The 17,573-nt window shown below is 46.2% G+C and overlaps 1 protein-coding gene across 1 annotated transcript in view; it reads left to right on the top strand.

Annotated features, from left to right (window-relative positions):
• Positions 1–549: 549 nt before the first annotated feature.
• The window catches only part of LOC114484613 (uncharacterized), a 27,328-nt gene continuing 10,304 nt past the window's right edge, over positions 550–17,573 (top strand). Inside the window, 2 exon segments of the mRNA XM_055081443.1 lie at positions 550–578; positions 2,651–3,078. Coding sequence (XP_054937418.1) covers positions 550–578; positions 2,651–3,078 — 457 coding nt within the window.

Raw genomic sequence — 17,573 nt, 5'->3', positions numbered from 1 at the left:
AGGCACATGTGCGTGGTGACTTGGTGACCTGCCGCTCTAAGTGGTTGGGAGCTTTAATAATTAAAACCCTCTAATTAGATAGACAGCGTCTGTCAGAGTGAGCACGTGCAGTAGTGTGTGTTCTGTGTTCCTGACAAATTCACATTATAGCCTCAATTACACTCATTTCCTGTGTGCTGGGGCCAAAAAGGCCAATGTACAAAAGCAACCACATGGCCATATTGCCAAGATAAGGGCAGACACGATACAATCCACCTGCGTAGGCTGCAGGCTGGGGTCCGAGTCGGGGGCAGAGTGAAGATGGAGTGCTATGGTCTGAATGTCTGAGTCCACCCCACATTCATATGTTGAAATTCTAACCCCTGAAGCTGATAGTATTAGTAGGTGGGGTTTAGTAGGAGGTGATTAGGTCCTGAGGGTGGAGCCCTCATGAATGGGATTAGTGCCCTTATAAGAGACCCCAGGGAGCTCCCTTGTCCTTCTGCCATGTGAAGACACAACAGGAAGTCTGTGACCTGGAAGAGGGCCCTCACCTGACATGCTGGCACCATGACCTTGGACTTCCAGCCTCCAGAACTGTGAGCAAGAAATTTCTGCCATCTATAAGCCACCCATTCTGTGGTATTTTGTTATAGCCACCTGAACGGACTAAGACAAAGAGTGCACTTTGATAGGGTCCTTCGGGATGGATGCTGCCCCATTCTGCCACTGCTGACCTGAAGATAAAGTTGAGCTGTGACTTGGGTAGTCGGGTCTCCTTCTCTGAATTGGCTGAGCTGGAGTTGATTAGCTTAATGACAGACAGGCAGGAAGGATTCGGGAGGAAGGATGGGAAAGGGAGAAAAGAACAAGGTCTCCAAGACTCATGGTGGGGTGCCACCAACAATACTTCTCACCCCATTTGCTCCACAGAGATTGGTTTGTCTTGGGGCTTCTCCCAAGGGTCAGATCTCGTTCAAGACTTCCCTGGATAACAGGAACTTGGTGGAGCTCCAGAACCCATAGGCAACCTCCAACATGGCCATGTGAGGTCAGGGGCCATTTTGGTACCGAATGGTGGTTACGAATTCAAACTCAAGACTCCTCCATCACTAGCTGTGGGATCTCAGGCAAGTCACATCATCTTTTTGTGCCTCATTTTTCTGGGCACGAATAGTATGCGCTTGCCAGGATTCTGAAGGAAGAGGTTGGTAGAGTGACGCACTTAGAACAGAGCTTGGTCTGCAGTAAGAACCCAACAAATGTCTGCCACTGTTGTTACTGTGATGTAGCAAACTCAGGGTACCCCAGAACTTATTAGATTGCTGGTTTCTCTTCAATGCAGATCCAATTCACTCTTGGGTCCAATTTAACTTACAAGTTACACATAAGACTTGATTTCCGAATTGAAGGGTTTTAGCCAAAAGACCACATTTATTGGCAGGTGTTGAATGTAGATTAGCTGAAGCTCATACAGAAGCACAACACACAAAATCTCATATATATGTATATACCTGTATCTCATACATATTTCGTAGATATAAGTAACATCTATGTAGATATACACACACATAATCTCTGGGAGCGTGGGTCTAATCTGCTCACACTCCCTATGGATATTTTTCTTGGGCTGTTCTTCCTTGCGCTGTTTCTCGGGTTGCCTGGGCTGAGCTGAGTCGTCCCTTCATCGCTGATGTTTTGCTGAGCATCAGCCAAGGCTGGCCCTGGGTAAAACTGAGAGGCCAGATTTGCTTACACAGAGCTGCTCCGCTCTGGCGCCCACCTTCCCAGGCCCACCCAGGATCTATGACCCCAGAGCCCCCAGGACACTGGCGTTGGTGGCAGCCTCCCAGCAGCAAGTAATCAGCAGGCTCGCAGTGAATCGGGGAGCAAGGGCCAGCCCAGCGGGGAGATCCGTGGCTTGAGGCCACGGTGGGGGGTGGCCAGGGAGAGAGCCAGAGCAGAAGTGGGTGGACCTCAGTGCTAGGATTTGTCTCACCAGGTCTTGGGCAATGGAAGAGCATTTTGTATACAGAGAGGACCACCCAAATGTTAAGGGGCGTTATTATATAACTGTTACGACTTTTCATTCTAAAGCCACTTGTTCAGTATCTGTGCAGCAGGCAGCACAGCAAAGAAAGCCCAAGAGCTCTGGGTGTGCACTGCCTCTGTGGCTGACACATGTGTGACCTCAGGCAAAGTACCGCTGTCCCCTTTTCAGACCTGACTTGCCCCTCTGTGAGGTCCCAGGAGAACAGGGTCTTTGAGAAACAGACAGTGACAACGTAAAATGCCTGGCCTATAGCAGAGTGGGAAGGACTATTCTAGACAAGATCCTCAAGGAATTAACCTCTGAGAATTGACATTTAAGCAAAGATCTTAAATGTCAATTCGGTCCCCTCTCTCTGGTGAAGAGAGAAGGTACTTTTCTCCACATAGCAATGGAACTTCCTAAAACTGGAAAACAAAACTGGCCCCAGGAAAGGCTTCAGTAGTGAATTATTTTCACAGCATCTTTTCTGTCCTTAAAGACCATGCAGAGTGGGACTGTCTATTGCGGCGTGGTTCAGACTTCAGCAGGAGTTGCTCACAAAAAGTGGGGTTTGGGGATGTTTTCCATACACGGGGCGCTTTTGTTGACGGTCCTGTCTGTGTGGACTGTGCTTGGCAGGGGGCTCCAGGAGCCTCCGCGCCAGCCTTTGTGTGTCAGCTGCAATGCTTGCCGGGGCGATCAGCGATCACAGAAGGCAACCCCACCGGCCAGGGAATGCGGAGGGGTGTCCAGGTACCGTGGGAGCCGCGCACTCAAGCCCGCTGGACACAGCCCGCCGCCCACGGCTTCTCACGTGTCCCCTTGCCTGGGCTGCTGCCAGGCCTCCAGCGGGGCTGGTCTAGGAGCTGAGAAGCTCTGCGAAATCACCTGCACCCTGGAGGCCCGGGCAGGCGTTTGTCGAACGTGGGGATGGGAGTTTGTGGAGATGGCATGGATTTGTTATTCCACGATCCATCTGATTGGCTTCCCTCTACGTCCTGACCTCATTCCCTCCTGCTTCGGTTGCACTAATGACGCCACCTCATGGACAGACCTACTCACTGCAGGTGACGTGGATTTTTTTTTTTTTTTTTTTTTTTTTCCCTGTTAGTACTGTTCTCTGGGAAAATAAACTCTTCACCTGACATCCACTGCAACCTTCTAGGCCTGTGGGGATTCGAGAGAAGCTGAGGGCTCCACGAGCTTCACCGCCAGAATTTCTGTGTTGGCTGGACACTTCCGGTGGCCATCAGTGACCACAGAAGGCAACCCGAGAAAGAGCCCAAGAAAAATATCCACAGGGAGTGTGAGCAGATTAGACCCACGCTCCCAGAGATTATGTGTGTGTATATCTACATAGATGTTACTTATATCTACGAGATATGTATGAGATACAGGTATATACATTTATATGAGACTTTTTGTGTTGTGTCTAGGTGTGTATGAGCTTCAGCTAATCTACATTCAACACATCTATTTTCATTTACTTAAAATAAATAAAATGTTTAAATAAAGATTTAAATAAAGATTTATTTCTTTGCGTATATAAGGTAAATATTATATATTGATTTCTGGACCATTGCTAGGTCAACCTGGAGATGCTCTTTTATGCCTTTTACTATCTTCTCAGATTTCTTCTCTGGCTCCAGTGTATTTTTTTTTAAGGTTTTTTTTTTTAATGTGGACCATTTTTGAAGTCTTTATTGAATTTGTTACAATATTGCCTCTGTTTTATGTTTTGGTTTTTTGGCCGCGAGGCACGTGAGATCTTAGCTCCCCGACCAGGGATCGAACCCGCACCCCCTGCATTGGAAGGCGAAGTCTTAACCACTGGACTGCCAGGGAAGTCCCATGGTGTGCCTTCTAAATTGATAAAAATTTCTCAGCTTCTGGACCTCAGAACACATATCAGTAAAGAAGGCTAGTGGTGGACATCAATAGGAGATCTAGAACACGTTGCCCAAGCTGGGCACCTATAGGTGTTTAATAAACGGCGTGAGTGGAGGTGTGGCTGGTGAGGCTGTGACTGTTCCTGTGGAGCCGTGGACTCAGAGAGGTCGATGTGCCCAAGGTCAAGGACGTTCGGGGAGACTCCACATTCCTGTCGGCAGGAGCAGCCTGGTTAGCCTCTCTGCTCTTCCGTGCCGCAGTTAGTAGAATGAGTTAGCTAATCAGAGCCTGGGAGCTTGATTTCCGAGCATCTCTGCTGCTGATGATTCTTTGGCATCGTGAAAACACACAGAAGATGGAGAGGAAAGCCACCTCTGATGTCTGGTGATTTCTCAAAGAACTGAGTGAAACTGGAGGTGGTGAGCCTCTCAGCGTTTCTGGATGTCTCCAGAATTCTCCCCCTTGCACGGGTCCCTTGTACTTCGGATTGTTTGCAGACACCTTCGTAGCATTTTTATTATGAGTGAGGACAACGACAAGGACTCTCATTTCCTTCTCTCTCCTCTCCCACTCTGCACCAGTGAGCTCTGGGACGAGCTTCGAGAGTAGGATAGAGCAGAAGAAATTTTGTTCGGTTTGCAGTCCTCTCGATCTGGTTAGATGGTGAGAAGTTACCAGGCCAGACACCTTGTACAACATCCCAACCAGCCCAGGGTAGCACGATTCGGTGTCCTGTGTCTAGAACGCACAGGACCAAAGGTGTAGGTGAACTTGCCTAAGGCCTTGAGTTGCCCGTGACTTGGTGTCCTCATCTGTCCAGTGAAGAGGTTGACCTCAATGATCCTGACGTTCCTTTTCAGGGTGAGCATTCTCTAATCCTCAACTTAAAAACGATAAAAAGTTTGAATTAACTTTGACAATCCTTGTAGGGTTGTTAAAACAATGACACAGAGAATCCAAAACAGCAGAAAATCAAAAAAATATTTATGTTTCATTCAGAAATTCGGATGGACCATGCGTTATATCAAAATATTGTTTTGCAGAGAACTAAGTGGGTCTGGGGAAATGAATAATTAATGTTAATAGTAGTTTGCGTGCTATGACCACTAATGGTGGTCAGCTGAGAGAGGACAGAGTATGTGGCCCAGAGATATGCAACCATTCACTGGTTTGACAATTATCTATTGAGGGTCTGCACCCAGCCCTCACCCTGGGAGCGCAGATGTATTCTGCTCTTGGGGACATCTTAAAATGCAGATTTTGATTGAATAGGTCTGGAGTGGAGCCCAAGAGTCTGCATTTCTAAAAGTCTCCCAGGGGAAATCAGGTATGTGTGTGCAGTAAAACAGGTGTTCTGTAAGGTTTTCTGCTGGTTGTTGAATGAGGGGTCCAGATTTTACATGCAGTAGAGTTCGAAGGATGGGGACAGTCCAAATGTTAGAAAGGAAGGCATAGCTTTCTTAGACGAGCAGGGTCCAACAGTCTGAGACTAGAATGCTGCTGTGGTTAAAATGCTTGTGGATAACTGAGAATTAACTGTTTAGGGAAAGGGAGGGAGAGGAAAGTATTTCTACAGGCGGCAGGACCCGAGCATTATGAGGTCTGCGGTGCTATTAAAATGCAGTGGTGCTTCTGAAACACAGAGACCCTCATCTCAAGGCTCTGGCCTTTCTGTCCTTCGAATTGAGGTTTGCCTTTGACTAATGGAACAATTTTCTGCTGGAGCCACAACAGCCATTTCATTCCAAGATGGATTGCAATGTGAACCGATCTTTTTCCATTTCATGTCCCAAGCCGCAGCACAATTAGTTTCTAAATAAATGTCAACGGCTGCTGGAGGAGGCTCTGACTGGAAGGCTGGCATATCTGTGGGCAACCGCAGAGCGTGCTGGCATTGGCTATTCCCCTCGAAGGGCTGGGAGGTTCCGATGCACCCATCCTGCTTAAACACCCTGGGTTTGCTGAGAGGCGTCCACCCTGATGAGCCCCTGTTGAACATTTCTGAGGCAGAGTAGTTTTGGAGACAGTAAGAAGATGGAGTTTGTTTGGAAAGTCGACATACGTTCTAAGGTAAACACAGATCACGTCAGCCAAAAACAGTTGTGCCTGCTTCCGGGAACTCACGGTCCTTTGTCTCGACGCACCCCGGTCGCACGCAGAGACGAATCCCCACCAAGCCGCACGCTTTGACGTGAGTGAGGACGGAGGTTATGGGTTGAATCGTGTCCCTACCCTTCCAAATTCATACATTGAAGTCCTAACCCCCAGTATCTCGGAATATGACCTTGTTTAGAAATAGGGTCATCGCAGAAGTAATAAGATGAGATCCTAGTGGAGGAGGGTGGACCCCTAATCTAATATGACTGGTATCCCTAAAAAGGGGGAGATTTGGAGACAGACGTGCACACAGGGTGAGTGCCATGTGAAGATGAAGGCGGAGACTCCGGGATGATGCTTCCACAAGCCAAGGATGCCAAGGGTGCCGGGCAGACGCCAGCAGCCGGGGCAGAGGCATATGAGCAGCTGCTCCCTCGCGGCCCTCAGCAGGACGCAGAGCTGCCCTCACCTTGACCTCAGGCTTCCAGTCTCTAGAGCTGTGAGACGACGCGTTTCTGTAGCTTAAGCCGCGCGGTTTGTGGCACTCTTGTCACAGCAGCCCTAGGATACTAATACAACAGACTGATAATGGCATCCATAAAATTAAATAGTTACGTGTATAGCTTTGGAAAACAATGGTTTAATCGCTGTAAAATGAGGGAGTTGGAGCCAGTGACTAATGAAATCCCTTGCATTCTGTGAAGGTGAAGCATTCTGTGATTCTCTGAGATTCTGCTCTATTGATCAGCCTAGGACCATCTTGTGGGCAGCACCTGGACGTGAGGGCTGAGGAACAACGTCCGCGTCCACAGGAGGCTGAGGGCAGGTGAAGGAGCTGGAGCTCAGACAACCAGATAACCAGGCAGAACCTTAACCCTGTGGCACCTCAGATGCTAAACAGAGACAGGACCCTGCCTGGGAGAGCGGGGCCCTGGGAGCAGAGGGTAATCCCCACAGAAAGCTAGGACGACCCCGGCGGGGCTGGCAGTGGCCCCGGGCCCCTCGTCGCTCAGCCAGGGCGGTCTGGAAGCAGCAGTTAGGAGTCAGGCTGAGACCGCTGGCCTGAGTTTCTGTCCCCCTGAGTGAACGGTTAGCAAAGGACAGGAAGGACCAAGTCACCAACCAAGGTAGGCAACCTCACGACTGTCCAGGAATACTGGTTGAAGGAGACCCTTGGTGAGTCGGCAGGTAGGAACCCAGCCATCGTAACTTGGGTATGAAAGGACGTGTGACTTCACGTTGTGGTCACCGGCAGGTGGCGTGTAGGCATTTGGGTGACATGTCCTGTGAACAGCACAGAGCAGGGGCCCTTCCAGGCTGCTCTTCCTGACTTCCCTCGTCAGTGCCCTGCACATTATAAACCATCCGTTTGTTGCATGAAAGAAGGACAATGAAGTAGGAATTTGTTCCAGGAATATGGGAAACGATTAGCCAGCTTAGTAATTAGGGCCATGTTATCCTTCTAGGCTTGACTTTAATTAGCTGTTTATTTGAATTAAGTAATTAATCGTTACAGTGATTGTATTATTTAGTGCCTGGTGGTGGAGGATAATGTGTATGACCACAAAGGTTAGCTTAGCGATCTGAGAATGAATGGGAGAAGCAGAGTTAAACTTTCCCATGTTATCAGTCACCACATATCAGCCAGCCCTCTGCAATGTGCAAAGCGCTGTACTGGGTGCTTGTAATCCAGGTGCAGGGTCACGTATAAAGTGGCCAACGATTATTCTTCAAAATAGAACAGTAAGCAGAATCCCGTGTTCACTGCACAGCCTCTGCTCCTCTTGTCTGCTTTTGTACGTGGGCTTTTCCTCTTCCAGAAATGCCCCAGCTTACAAAATCATCCTTCAAGCCTTATCTTTCCAATGACTTTATCCACTGTTTCCTCCAGATCTGCTGAACGGGAATATTCCCTCCTTTGCGCAGCCACCACTCACCACCAGTGTCCCCCAGAGCTCATACTCCACCTTGTATTCTAGTTGGCGGCTATCGGTCTCATCCCTGTTACTAAATTATATGTTCCCTCCCCAACTCATGTCCATCTGGAACCTCAGAATGTGACCTGATGTGCACATAAGGTCTTTGCAGACATAGTTAGTTAAGGATCTTGAGATGAGATCATCCTCGATTTAAGGGAAGGCCCTAAATCCAATGACTGGTGTCTTTGTAAGAGAAAGGAGGGGGAGATTTGGACACAGATGCAGAGCGAGAACGGCCATGGGAAGACGGAGGCAGAGATCAGCCGCAAGCCAAGGAAAGCCGGGAGCCACCAGAAGCTGAAGTGCTCAGAGGCAAGGAAGGCTCCTCCCCTTGGGCTTTTGGAGGAAAAATGGCCCTGCTGACACCTTAATTCCAGAGTGCTGGCCTCCAGCACTGTGAGAGAATACATTTCTATTGTTTAAGCCACCAAGTTTGTGGTAATTTGTTATGGCAGCCCTAGGGAATTAATATACCTGAGTATAATGTATGATTTCCCTTTGTATCTTCTCAAACTTGCTCATAAGCATTTGTGAAAATACTACATTTGCAAGTCATTCATCTCAGCTTTTATTTTTGTAAGCCATTGTGACTAAAGAAGCTCTTGTTAAAAAAAAAAGAAAAGAAAAGGAAAGTAAAGAAAATCAAGGACAAAGCAATGTCCAATGACATTAGCTAGTCGCGTTTCCCTTGATATGTGTCCTGGGAGGTGGCGTGCCTCTGGCGTGCAAGATTGCTTGGATCTGGGTGAGAGCAGCAGCCCTGCTGGAGCGGGTATCTATCTGAATGAGGCCCTGACTGCTAGAAGGAGCCCCACCCTCGGGGTGAGCGGGGCCTCCAGGAGACTCCAGCTCCGCTCTCTGTGGTTCAGAGGCAGGCAGAGAGACTCCAGCTTCTGGAGGCCTCGCTGGCTCCTCGAAGGGCATGTGAACAAGGCGGGCTCTCCCCAGTAGCCACGTGAGGTACACTCAGGAATTTGGAGCCAGGGATGACCTTACGTCCAGGCAGAATGGACTTTGTCATCATTTGAGTGTTTGCACTTAAGAGGAAGTTTCCCCAGCGGCACAGCATCGACTCCCCCGCCCAGCTGTTTCTAGTGCATCAGCACCTTTGGTAGATCTGCTCAGAAACACACTAGTTTTCCAACGGCTCTTGATTTATCAAATAGAACTTATAATAGCTAACATATACGGCATGCCCCTTATGCCAAGGATTGGACTAAGCACCTTACCCATATTTGATCCTTAGATTCTCATGGCAACACTTCAAAGTAGGTATTTAAAGCCCCCTTTTACAGAGGAGGAAACTTGAGCCTAGAGGTAAAATAACTCAAGCAAGGTCACACAGGAGTCAGTCGTGCCTGCTCTCAAGCCCGGTCGGTCATTCCGCCTCGAAAGCCCAGGCTGCTGGTCCAAGCTACGACTGCTGTTCAGCGGACCTTTCTGCCTCAGGAAGGTAGGGGCACTCGTGCGGGCCTGAGTCACAGGAGAGAAAGGGAAGACAAAGGGGAGGGCAGCTGCTGAAGCCAGCTTCAAGATTTCTTCCACATCTGGTGCCCCCAGGGACACACAAGGGCTGTTGAAGCAGGGTCATCTAGAAGTTCCCGAGTAGCTGACTGCATTAGCTGAGCAAGCCCCCAGGCACATATAACCTTTCTTCCTGCCCTGAGAACACTTTACACACCCTCTGAGATTTCTGCCCTGGAACCAGGATGTGACTCCACCTGCTTCACTTTGCTGAGCCTTTCCTAGGTGTCCTGGTCAACCAAGAGGATGAGGTTTTGCACCCCGGGGGCTAAATTCTCACTGGAGGGGTACATGAGAATCCATGTTGGTGAGAACATAGGGAGGCCAGATGCACCCTTCCAGAGCCTCCTGCCTCTGTGTGGTTCATTCTGATTTAAATGTCCTGTCCTGTCAGGCTCTTTCCCTCTCGTAACTATTAGTGTGACGGGCATCACATTATTATTCTATTATTAGTCACGCACCATGGGCAAATCACTATTTCAATCGGTATTGATTATAAATTATTACATCAGCTGCTCTACAGTTCTATAGTAATGTTTATCCTCAGGTGCCTCAAAAATAGGAAAAACAAAAGCCCAGCAAGATTTCAGCCCAGAACCTGCCAGCACAGGGCTATTCCTTTGACATCTTGCTTCAGTGTCATTTCCTGGCGTCGCAAGATATCTAATGCTTACATGGTGATATCTGATCTTTCTTTCTATTGTCCCCCAATGGCCACCGGAGCGCTCTCATTCAAACACAAGCTCATGTGAAACCAAAGAGAAGGCAGTTACACTGCAGGGCACCACATAGCTGTGCTTTTTAGTATTTGCCCAAATGGCTTCCTAGGGTAACAGCAATCACCAAAGCTCTCTGTTTTGAGTAAGCAAACTCCATTTTAATCACAGATGGCACTGAGCATTGTGGCCCTGTAAGCTGTTCTAGAGTGGCATTGAAGCATCCCTTCTCAGCCTGGGCATCCCAGTATGGGAATGTGCACTCACCCACATGGATTACTGGTGTTTTGTTGGCAAGGCCTAGGCAGTTGTTCCCAGGGTGGGCTGGGAATGCAGCCATGATGCCATTTATAAAGCAGACCTCAGCTCTCAAGGCAGATAGTAACATGTACTGCTTCCTGGAAAACTGGATTCCATAGCTGGATCTGGGTCTATTGCCTGCTGCCACTCTGTCCTCAGTCTGGAGGGTAGCCGTTTGCTCCATCATGGGCATTACCAGGTATTTGGTGGTCCTTATTTAAAAAGCCTGTGCTTTGGGGTTTGAGAGGAGAGCAGGAATAGTCTATCCCTTAAAAAAAAAAAAAAAAAACAACCTTCTCAGACACCTGGCTCTGTAGCAACGTATCCATATCGATGCGTGGAGTGTGCCCGGTTCCATCTCCACCCACACATCTCCTCTTGACTTCTTACAGTGGAGCAATTCACGAGAAAGGAAGAGACTGACGAACCAGCTCTCCTATACCAAGTTCCTGTGACATCTTGAGTGTCTACTGCCTGAAAGCGAAGACTTGTTAAGGGCGGAAAGGACAACCACGGGTGAAGGAAGCGGACCCCAGGTGAGTAGGGCAATGATCCTACAGCCCAGCCCTGTCCACGCTATCTGGGGGGTGGGGGTGGGGCTGGGCCCTGGGTTGCAGTAGCGGATGGAAGTCCAAGGGGACCGCCCTATGTGTGGTGCTCACTCAAGGAAGCACTTGGCTTGGTGAGTCACCCAGTGCCTCCAGCTCCTCCAGGGGCCGCATCATAAGTGCCATGCCTCACTGGGTGGGAAGATTCATGCCAACTGATGGAATATCACCACCCAGAGTTGTTAAAAGACCGAGATGTCAAGCTGTGTTAGTGGCCACATTCCCACTGTCCAATCCCATTAAAATTAGCCTTTATTCTCATACATGGAAACTCCAGAGTGTCCACAGGCGTAGTTCTCGTCGTATGACTCAGACTAGCAGTGGTCTCTAAGGGTTCTCCAGATGACCACAGACTGATCTCTCGGAGGGCAGTGAGACTGGCTCATCGTTCTGCGTCTTCAAGAGCTTTCGTACTCTACGATTATCCTCGTGGACATGTACTTCTGACTTGACATAGGTCATCTTAAAAACAAAAACAAACGTGCCCTTGACCTACATTCCGGCCCAACCACGGCCCATCTCTCTGCTTCTCCTTAGAGTAAAACTCCTCAAACGTTACGGGTTATCACTGTCTCTAATTTTCTCACCCTCCATTCTCTCCCAACCAGCTTCTTCCTTCCCAGCTCTCTCAGAGGGGAACCGCTGACCTCCACTTACTTAATCCAGAGGCCAGCTCTGCTCCTTCTTAAAACCTTCCCACCAGCTATTGTCATGGTTGACACCCTCCCTCCTTCTTAAAACTTTTTCTTCCCCAGGCTCCCAGGATACCATGTTTTCTTGGTTTTCATCCTACCTACCATATTGTTGCTTTTTTCCATTCTCCTCTGCCTGACATCTTAATGTTAGATTCCCCTGGCATTGAATCTTCAGAGTTTTCTCTTCTCTTCCCTTTGTTCCTCTCCTCTCCCATTTCCCCCCCTCTCCTCTCCACTCTTTCTCCAGGTAATCTCTTTCAGTCTCATACCATCTATATATTCATGACTTTCAATTCTATCTTTCCAGTCCTCATCTTTCCCCTAAGGAAGCTGCCTCTATGACATCTCTGCTTGGACGTCTAATAGACACCTCAAATCAAATGTCTTCGCATCCCTCCAAAGTCTATTTCTCCCCCAAGATTCTGTTGTGAGGCAAAGGACTCCTTCATCTACCCAGTTCTCAGATCCAAAAGCTAAGAATCGTTTCTCTTTGACTCCTTTTTTTCAGTTATATCCCACGTTGAATGCCATAGTCCTATTTGCTCTAACTTCAGAATATATCCCAGAATCTAATTACATCTCACCACATCCACTGCTACAGCCCTCCTCTCTCTGGGTGTCCACACTTCCCCTACTGTACTGCATTCTCTACCTAAAAGGCAAAATAACTTCTTAAGAGTGTAAATCTGCATATTGCTCTCTTGCTTAAATCTTGCTACTGGTGTCTAATCATATTACAGAATAAAATTTAAGCCACTTGCCATATATGTAATCTGAGCCCTGTCTACATGATCTGACTCCATCCCCCTTGCCTCCATTCTCGGCTTTTTCTCTAGGCTTATTACACTGGCCTTCATTCTAGACCTCAGGCAGCCCTGCCTTGTGTCTGTCTCAGGGTCTTTGCACTTGCTGTTCCTTCTGCCTGGAATGCTTTCCCCCCAGACCGTGGCATAATTAACTCTACATGGTTCAAGTCTCAGCTTTATTGTCACCTCCTAAGAGAGGATTTCCCCCACCTCAGTGTAAAGCAGCTCCCAAACCTCATCATTCTCTATCTCATTACACTCTTTTCCTGCATGTTGATGAACACTCTCTTCTTGAAATTGTCTATTTGTTTACAGTTATTTGTGTCTCCCCACGCTAGAGTATGTAACAGCCTTCTTGTCTGTCTCGTTCACCGCTATTTCCCTAACTTACACTAAAGCCTAGCTCATATCTTATGCTCAGTAAATACTTGTGTGAGGAAATGCTCCCATTATGATAAATTCTCTACTGCGTTTCTGTTTCTGGTATGAAGCAACATGGCTTCTAAATCTGGCAGCACAGAAGAATTACCTAGACATACTTTTCATAATTCATACTCTTGGGCCCCATCCCAGGATCTATTGACGTGCAGTTGAAAGTGTCCTGATCTTTCCATTCACTCTGATGAAACGTCTTGAATTGGCAAAGACAAGGAGCAGGGGGTTAAGGTTCAGGCGAATGGAATTTGGGTTCAGCGGTCCTGTGAGTCCTTTAGATCGCAGCTGGGTCCGGGGCTGGAGGGATATGAGAAACTGGCCTCCGTGGCGTGGGCCCGTCGGGCTGTTGAGAGCCAAGGTTCGGTTTGGGAGCTGAGTGATTCTGTGAATTCCCAGGGCACCTATTCGCTCAAGGAAAACTCTTTACCTCACTATGTCCTTCAGCATCATGATCTAGAACAATGCTATTCAATACAGTAGCCATGATTTAAATTTGAATGAATTAAAATTAAGGTATTTGAATCAAATTTATTAAAATTAAAATAGGATAAAATGAAAAATTCCATTCTTCAGTCTCACTGGCCGCATTTTAACTCACTTACCGTATGGGTGAGAGGCTACAGTATCTGACAGTGCATTCCTGTCAGTGTAGAAAGTTCCATTAGACGGTGCTGGTCTGGAACATGGGCTCCTGGGACATTTAGGGCATCCACCTGCTGTTGTGACTGCCTTAAATGCCAGCCCTGTCAGTCCTACGTGGAACTGAGCTCTACCCTGGTTAAGCAATGGGTCTCGTGAGGCCTGGGAATTTCAGTTGAGCAGGTGAGAAGCTGATGAAAACAACTTGTAAAAACATGTGCCAGAAAAAAACAAAAAACATGTGCCAGCAGACTTGCGCACTCACAGAGGAGATGCACGTTTTCACAGAAATACACTTTTGTTGCTTCCGAGGACATGGGGAGAGCACATCTCTGGGACAGGGAGGGCATTTTCCTTAGCTTGTTCTCCTTGAACTCTGAGTCCAAGGTCACTCATGGGAATATCACTGGGATTTGTTAGATAACTGTTTCTTAGGCTTACATGTTTTATCCCGAGTGAGAGGATCAGTCACTCACTCTAAGGCAGGGGAAATGACTTACGCTCTTATTCCTCCTTGGCATTTCACATAGAAATGGCAGACACTAGCACTAGTCTAACTTGCACTATAATGAGTTCTGTACCTGCCTCTTTTTGTTTGCTCATGAGGTTCTCAAGGGCAAGGATTATGTCTTATTCCCTTCACTGCAGCAGCTGGTACTATGCATGATGCATAATTGTTTCTATACAAATTGGATGGATAGGGGGATGGATGGACAGGTGAATAGGTGGATGGATGGATGGATGGATGGATAGATGGAGGGACTCAGAGCCACACTGATGGAAGATTACACATTTCCATGATATTACCATTTCTAGCAACACATCATTTCTCATCTCAGGACTTCAGAGGAATTCAGCATTATTCTCTCTTCTGAAGATGAGGAGACATAATCTTACAAGTCAACAGTGAGTAGATGAGTGAGGAAAAGCTTTTCCAATGTCATCAGAGCATCCTCATGGGACTTTATGGGAAAAGCCATTTCCTCTCTCTCTCTCTCTCTCTCTCTGGTAGAAAGCCCAGCTAGAGAAAGAACAAATTTAGCTCAAAAAGAAACATGGTAATAGGGAACTTTCATAAGAAATTGCATATGTGCCTTGTGAAACATTCAGGTTCCCAGAGCATTTTGGGTTACTCTTTTAAGAACCCAATTCTGAGTGCTTATTATAGACTTTTGAATCCTCTATCCCCACATCGTGTCTCAGAGAAAGAGGAGGAGGAGCTTGCACGTTGCACGGCAGGGAGCTACATGAGATCACAAAACCAGGCATAGGCCAGCTCTGAGCCACCTGGCAAAGTAGGCAAGTTTGTCAGGGGCACATTCCTTATCTCCTTTTTGTTGTTCATGACCGTGCGGCTGCGACACTAGTGGGAAACCCAATGATGCTTATGTAAGACAACATGAGCAGACTGGTCCCCACTTCTAACGTACTTTTTCATGTTAAATGATCAGTTCTCTAAGTATCGCTTGCTTTTCTTTTCTTTTTGTCATTCTTTTCTGACTATAAAAATAATCCGCATTCATTATAGGAATATAGAAAGATATAAAGAAAACTAAAAATGCTTGCAACCCTGCTATCCTGAGTTTCTGTTGCATATATTTTCGTGTATTTCCTCCTTATCCTTTACCTGTGCATATATGATATGAATATGTTATATCTTTTTATAAGTAATTAGAATCATGTTCACACTTCATTACTTGATCTTTATATTTGACAATGCATTATTATGAGTATATCTCCATGCCATTCAAAGCAAAGTGATATGCAGTAAAAAAAAATAATAATAATAAAGATCCTTCTCCACCCCTGCAATATGTATAGGCTGTAACTAAAGTATTATTTAGAGGAAATTTTATGGTTTTAAATTATATTAGAAAGAAGAAAGGCTAAAAATTCAGGAGTTAAACATCTAATTTAAGAAGTCAAAAGAGGAGTAGCAGAAGTAACAAGGTTCCAAACAGTAAGTTAAACTAAAGTCATGAACACAGGAATGTTTTAGATGTGTCTATTGTATCTTTTTTTCCATTCTGTGCTTTGGACTCTTTGACCCTTATATTTTAGATGTGTCTCTTCTTTTTTTTTTAACATCTTTATTGGAGTATAATTGCTTTACAATGTTGTGTTCATTTCTGCTGTATAACAAAGTGAATCAGCTATACGTATACATATATCCCCATATCCTCTCCCTCTTGCGTCTCCCTCCCACCCCTCTAGGTGGTCACAAAGCACCGAGCTGATCTCCCTGTGTAGATGTGTCTCTTCTAAAAGAGCATTTAACTAGATACTTTAAATCCAGTCTGACACCTTTGACTTTTAACTGAGGCATTTAGTCTATTTTATTTAAATGTAATCGCTGAAATGTTTTATCTAGATCTATTTTGTGTTTTGTAACTATACTACTTGCTCTATATCTCTTTATTCTTTTTTTTGCCTCTTTTGGACTGATTTCTTTTCATTTCTCTTTAATAATTTGAAAGTTATATAGCTAATTCTCTTCTCCTACAGCTTATCCTAGAATAACCAAGCATATCATATTCTAATGTAATTAATAAGTTTCCCTCAATCTGTACATTATCCAAAAAATCTTACAATGCTTTAATCCTATTCCCCTTCCAGTTTATATGCTATTGTTACAGTGTATTTTATTTCCAGCTTTCTTTTACCCACAGAAGTTTATTATCACTGTTTCATGCAATGTTTTTTTGGATTTACACCTGCATTTGCCACGTTCTTGGCCTATTGTGCCATCTTTCATCTCAGTCTTTCTACCTGAGATTGCTTTCCTCTGCCTAACACAAGCCCTTAGAATTTCCTTTTATCTCAGTTTATTTTTCCTTACCTCGAAATGTCTTTACACCACTCTTTTTTAAAAAAAATATTTATTTATTTATTTAGTTTTGGCTGTGTTGGGCCTTCGTTTCTGTGTGAGGGCATTCTCCAGTTGCGGCACGCGGGGGCCTCTCTTCATCGCGGTGCACGGGCCTCTATCACGGCCTCTCGTTGCGGAGCACAGGCTCCAGACGCGCAGGCTCAGTAGTTGTGGCTCACGGGCCTAGTTGCTCCGCGGCATGTGGGATCTTCCCAGACCAGGGCTCGAACCCGTGTCCCGTGCATTGGCAGGCAGATTCTCAACCACTGCACCACCAGGGAAGCTCTACACCACTCGTTTTTTGAAAGATGTCTTCACTGAACATGTACTTTTGGGTTGGTGGTTATTTTCTCTCAGCATATTAAAAATATTCTTCCACTATCATCTAGCTTCTATGATGGCCCTTATGAAGTCAGCTGTAAATGTGTCATTCCTTTGCAAGTAACCTATCTACCTTATTTGCCTGGTTTTTTTGATCCTCTCCGGCTTTAGTGTTCTGAGGTTTGATTATTCTGTGTCTGGGCGTGCATTTCTTTCTCTCTCTTTTTTCTTTTAAAAATCCTGCTTGGGTTCCTTGGGATGCCTGAATCTGAGGATTGGAGTCTTTGATCAGTTCCGATTATTTCTCTTTATCTCTCTGGACTGTGTAAAAAATAAACTGCTGGTCTGTCTTCCAGTTTTCTAATTCTTTCTTCAGCTATGCTAATCCTCTCTTAAACCAGCCACTGAGGCTTACAAAAAAGTTTCGTTATGATATTTTTCATTTCTAGTTCTAGTTGGATCTTTTCCCAAATCTGCTTGATAACTTTTATATTTTTCTGTTCCTCACTATTTATAGAACATGTAATGGGCTGAATTGTGTTCCCTCAAAATTCATATATTGCAATCCTAAATGCCAATACCTCAGAATGTGACTATATTTGGAGATAGGCCTTTTTTTTTTTTTTTTTTTTTGCGCGATACGCGGGCCTCTCACTGTTGTGGCCTCTCCCGTTGCGGAGCAC

This window comes from Physeter macrocephalus, chromosome 20 (genome assembly GCF_002837175.3).
Source record: "Physeter macrocephalus isolate SW-GA chromosome 20, ASM283717v5, whole genome shotgun sequence".
Taxonomy (NCBI): Eukaryota; Metazoa; Chordata; class Mammalia; order Artiodactyla; family Physeteridae; genus Physeter; species Physeter macrocephalus.
The sequence above is the reverse complement of the archived record's forward strand: the minus strand, read 5'-3'. Positions and strand labels throughout refer to the sequence as shown.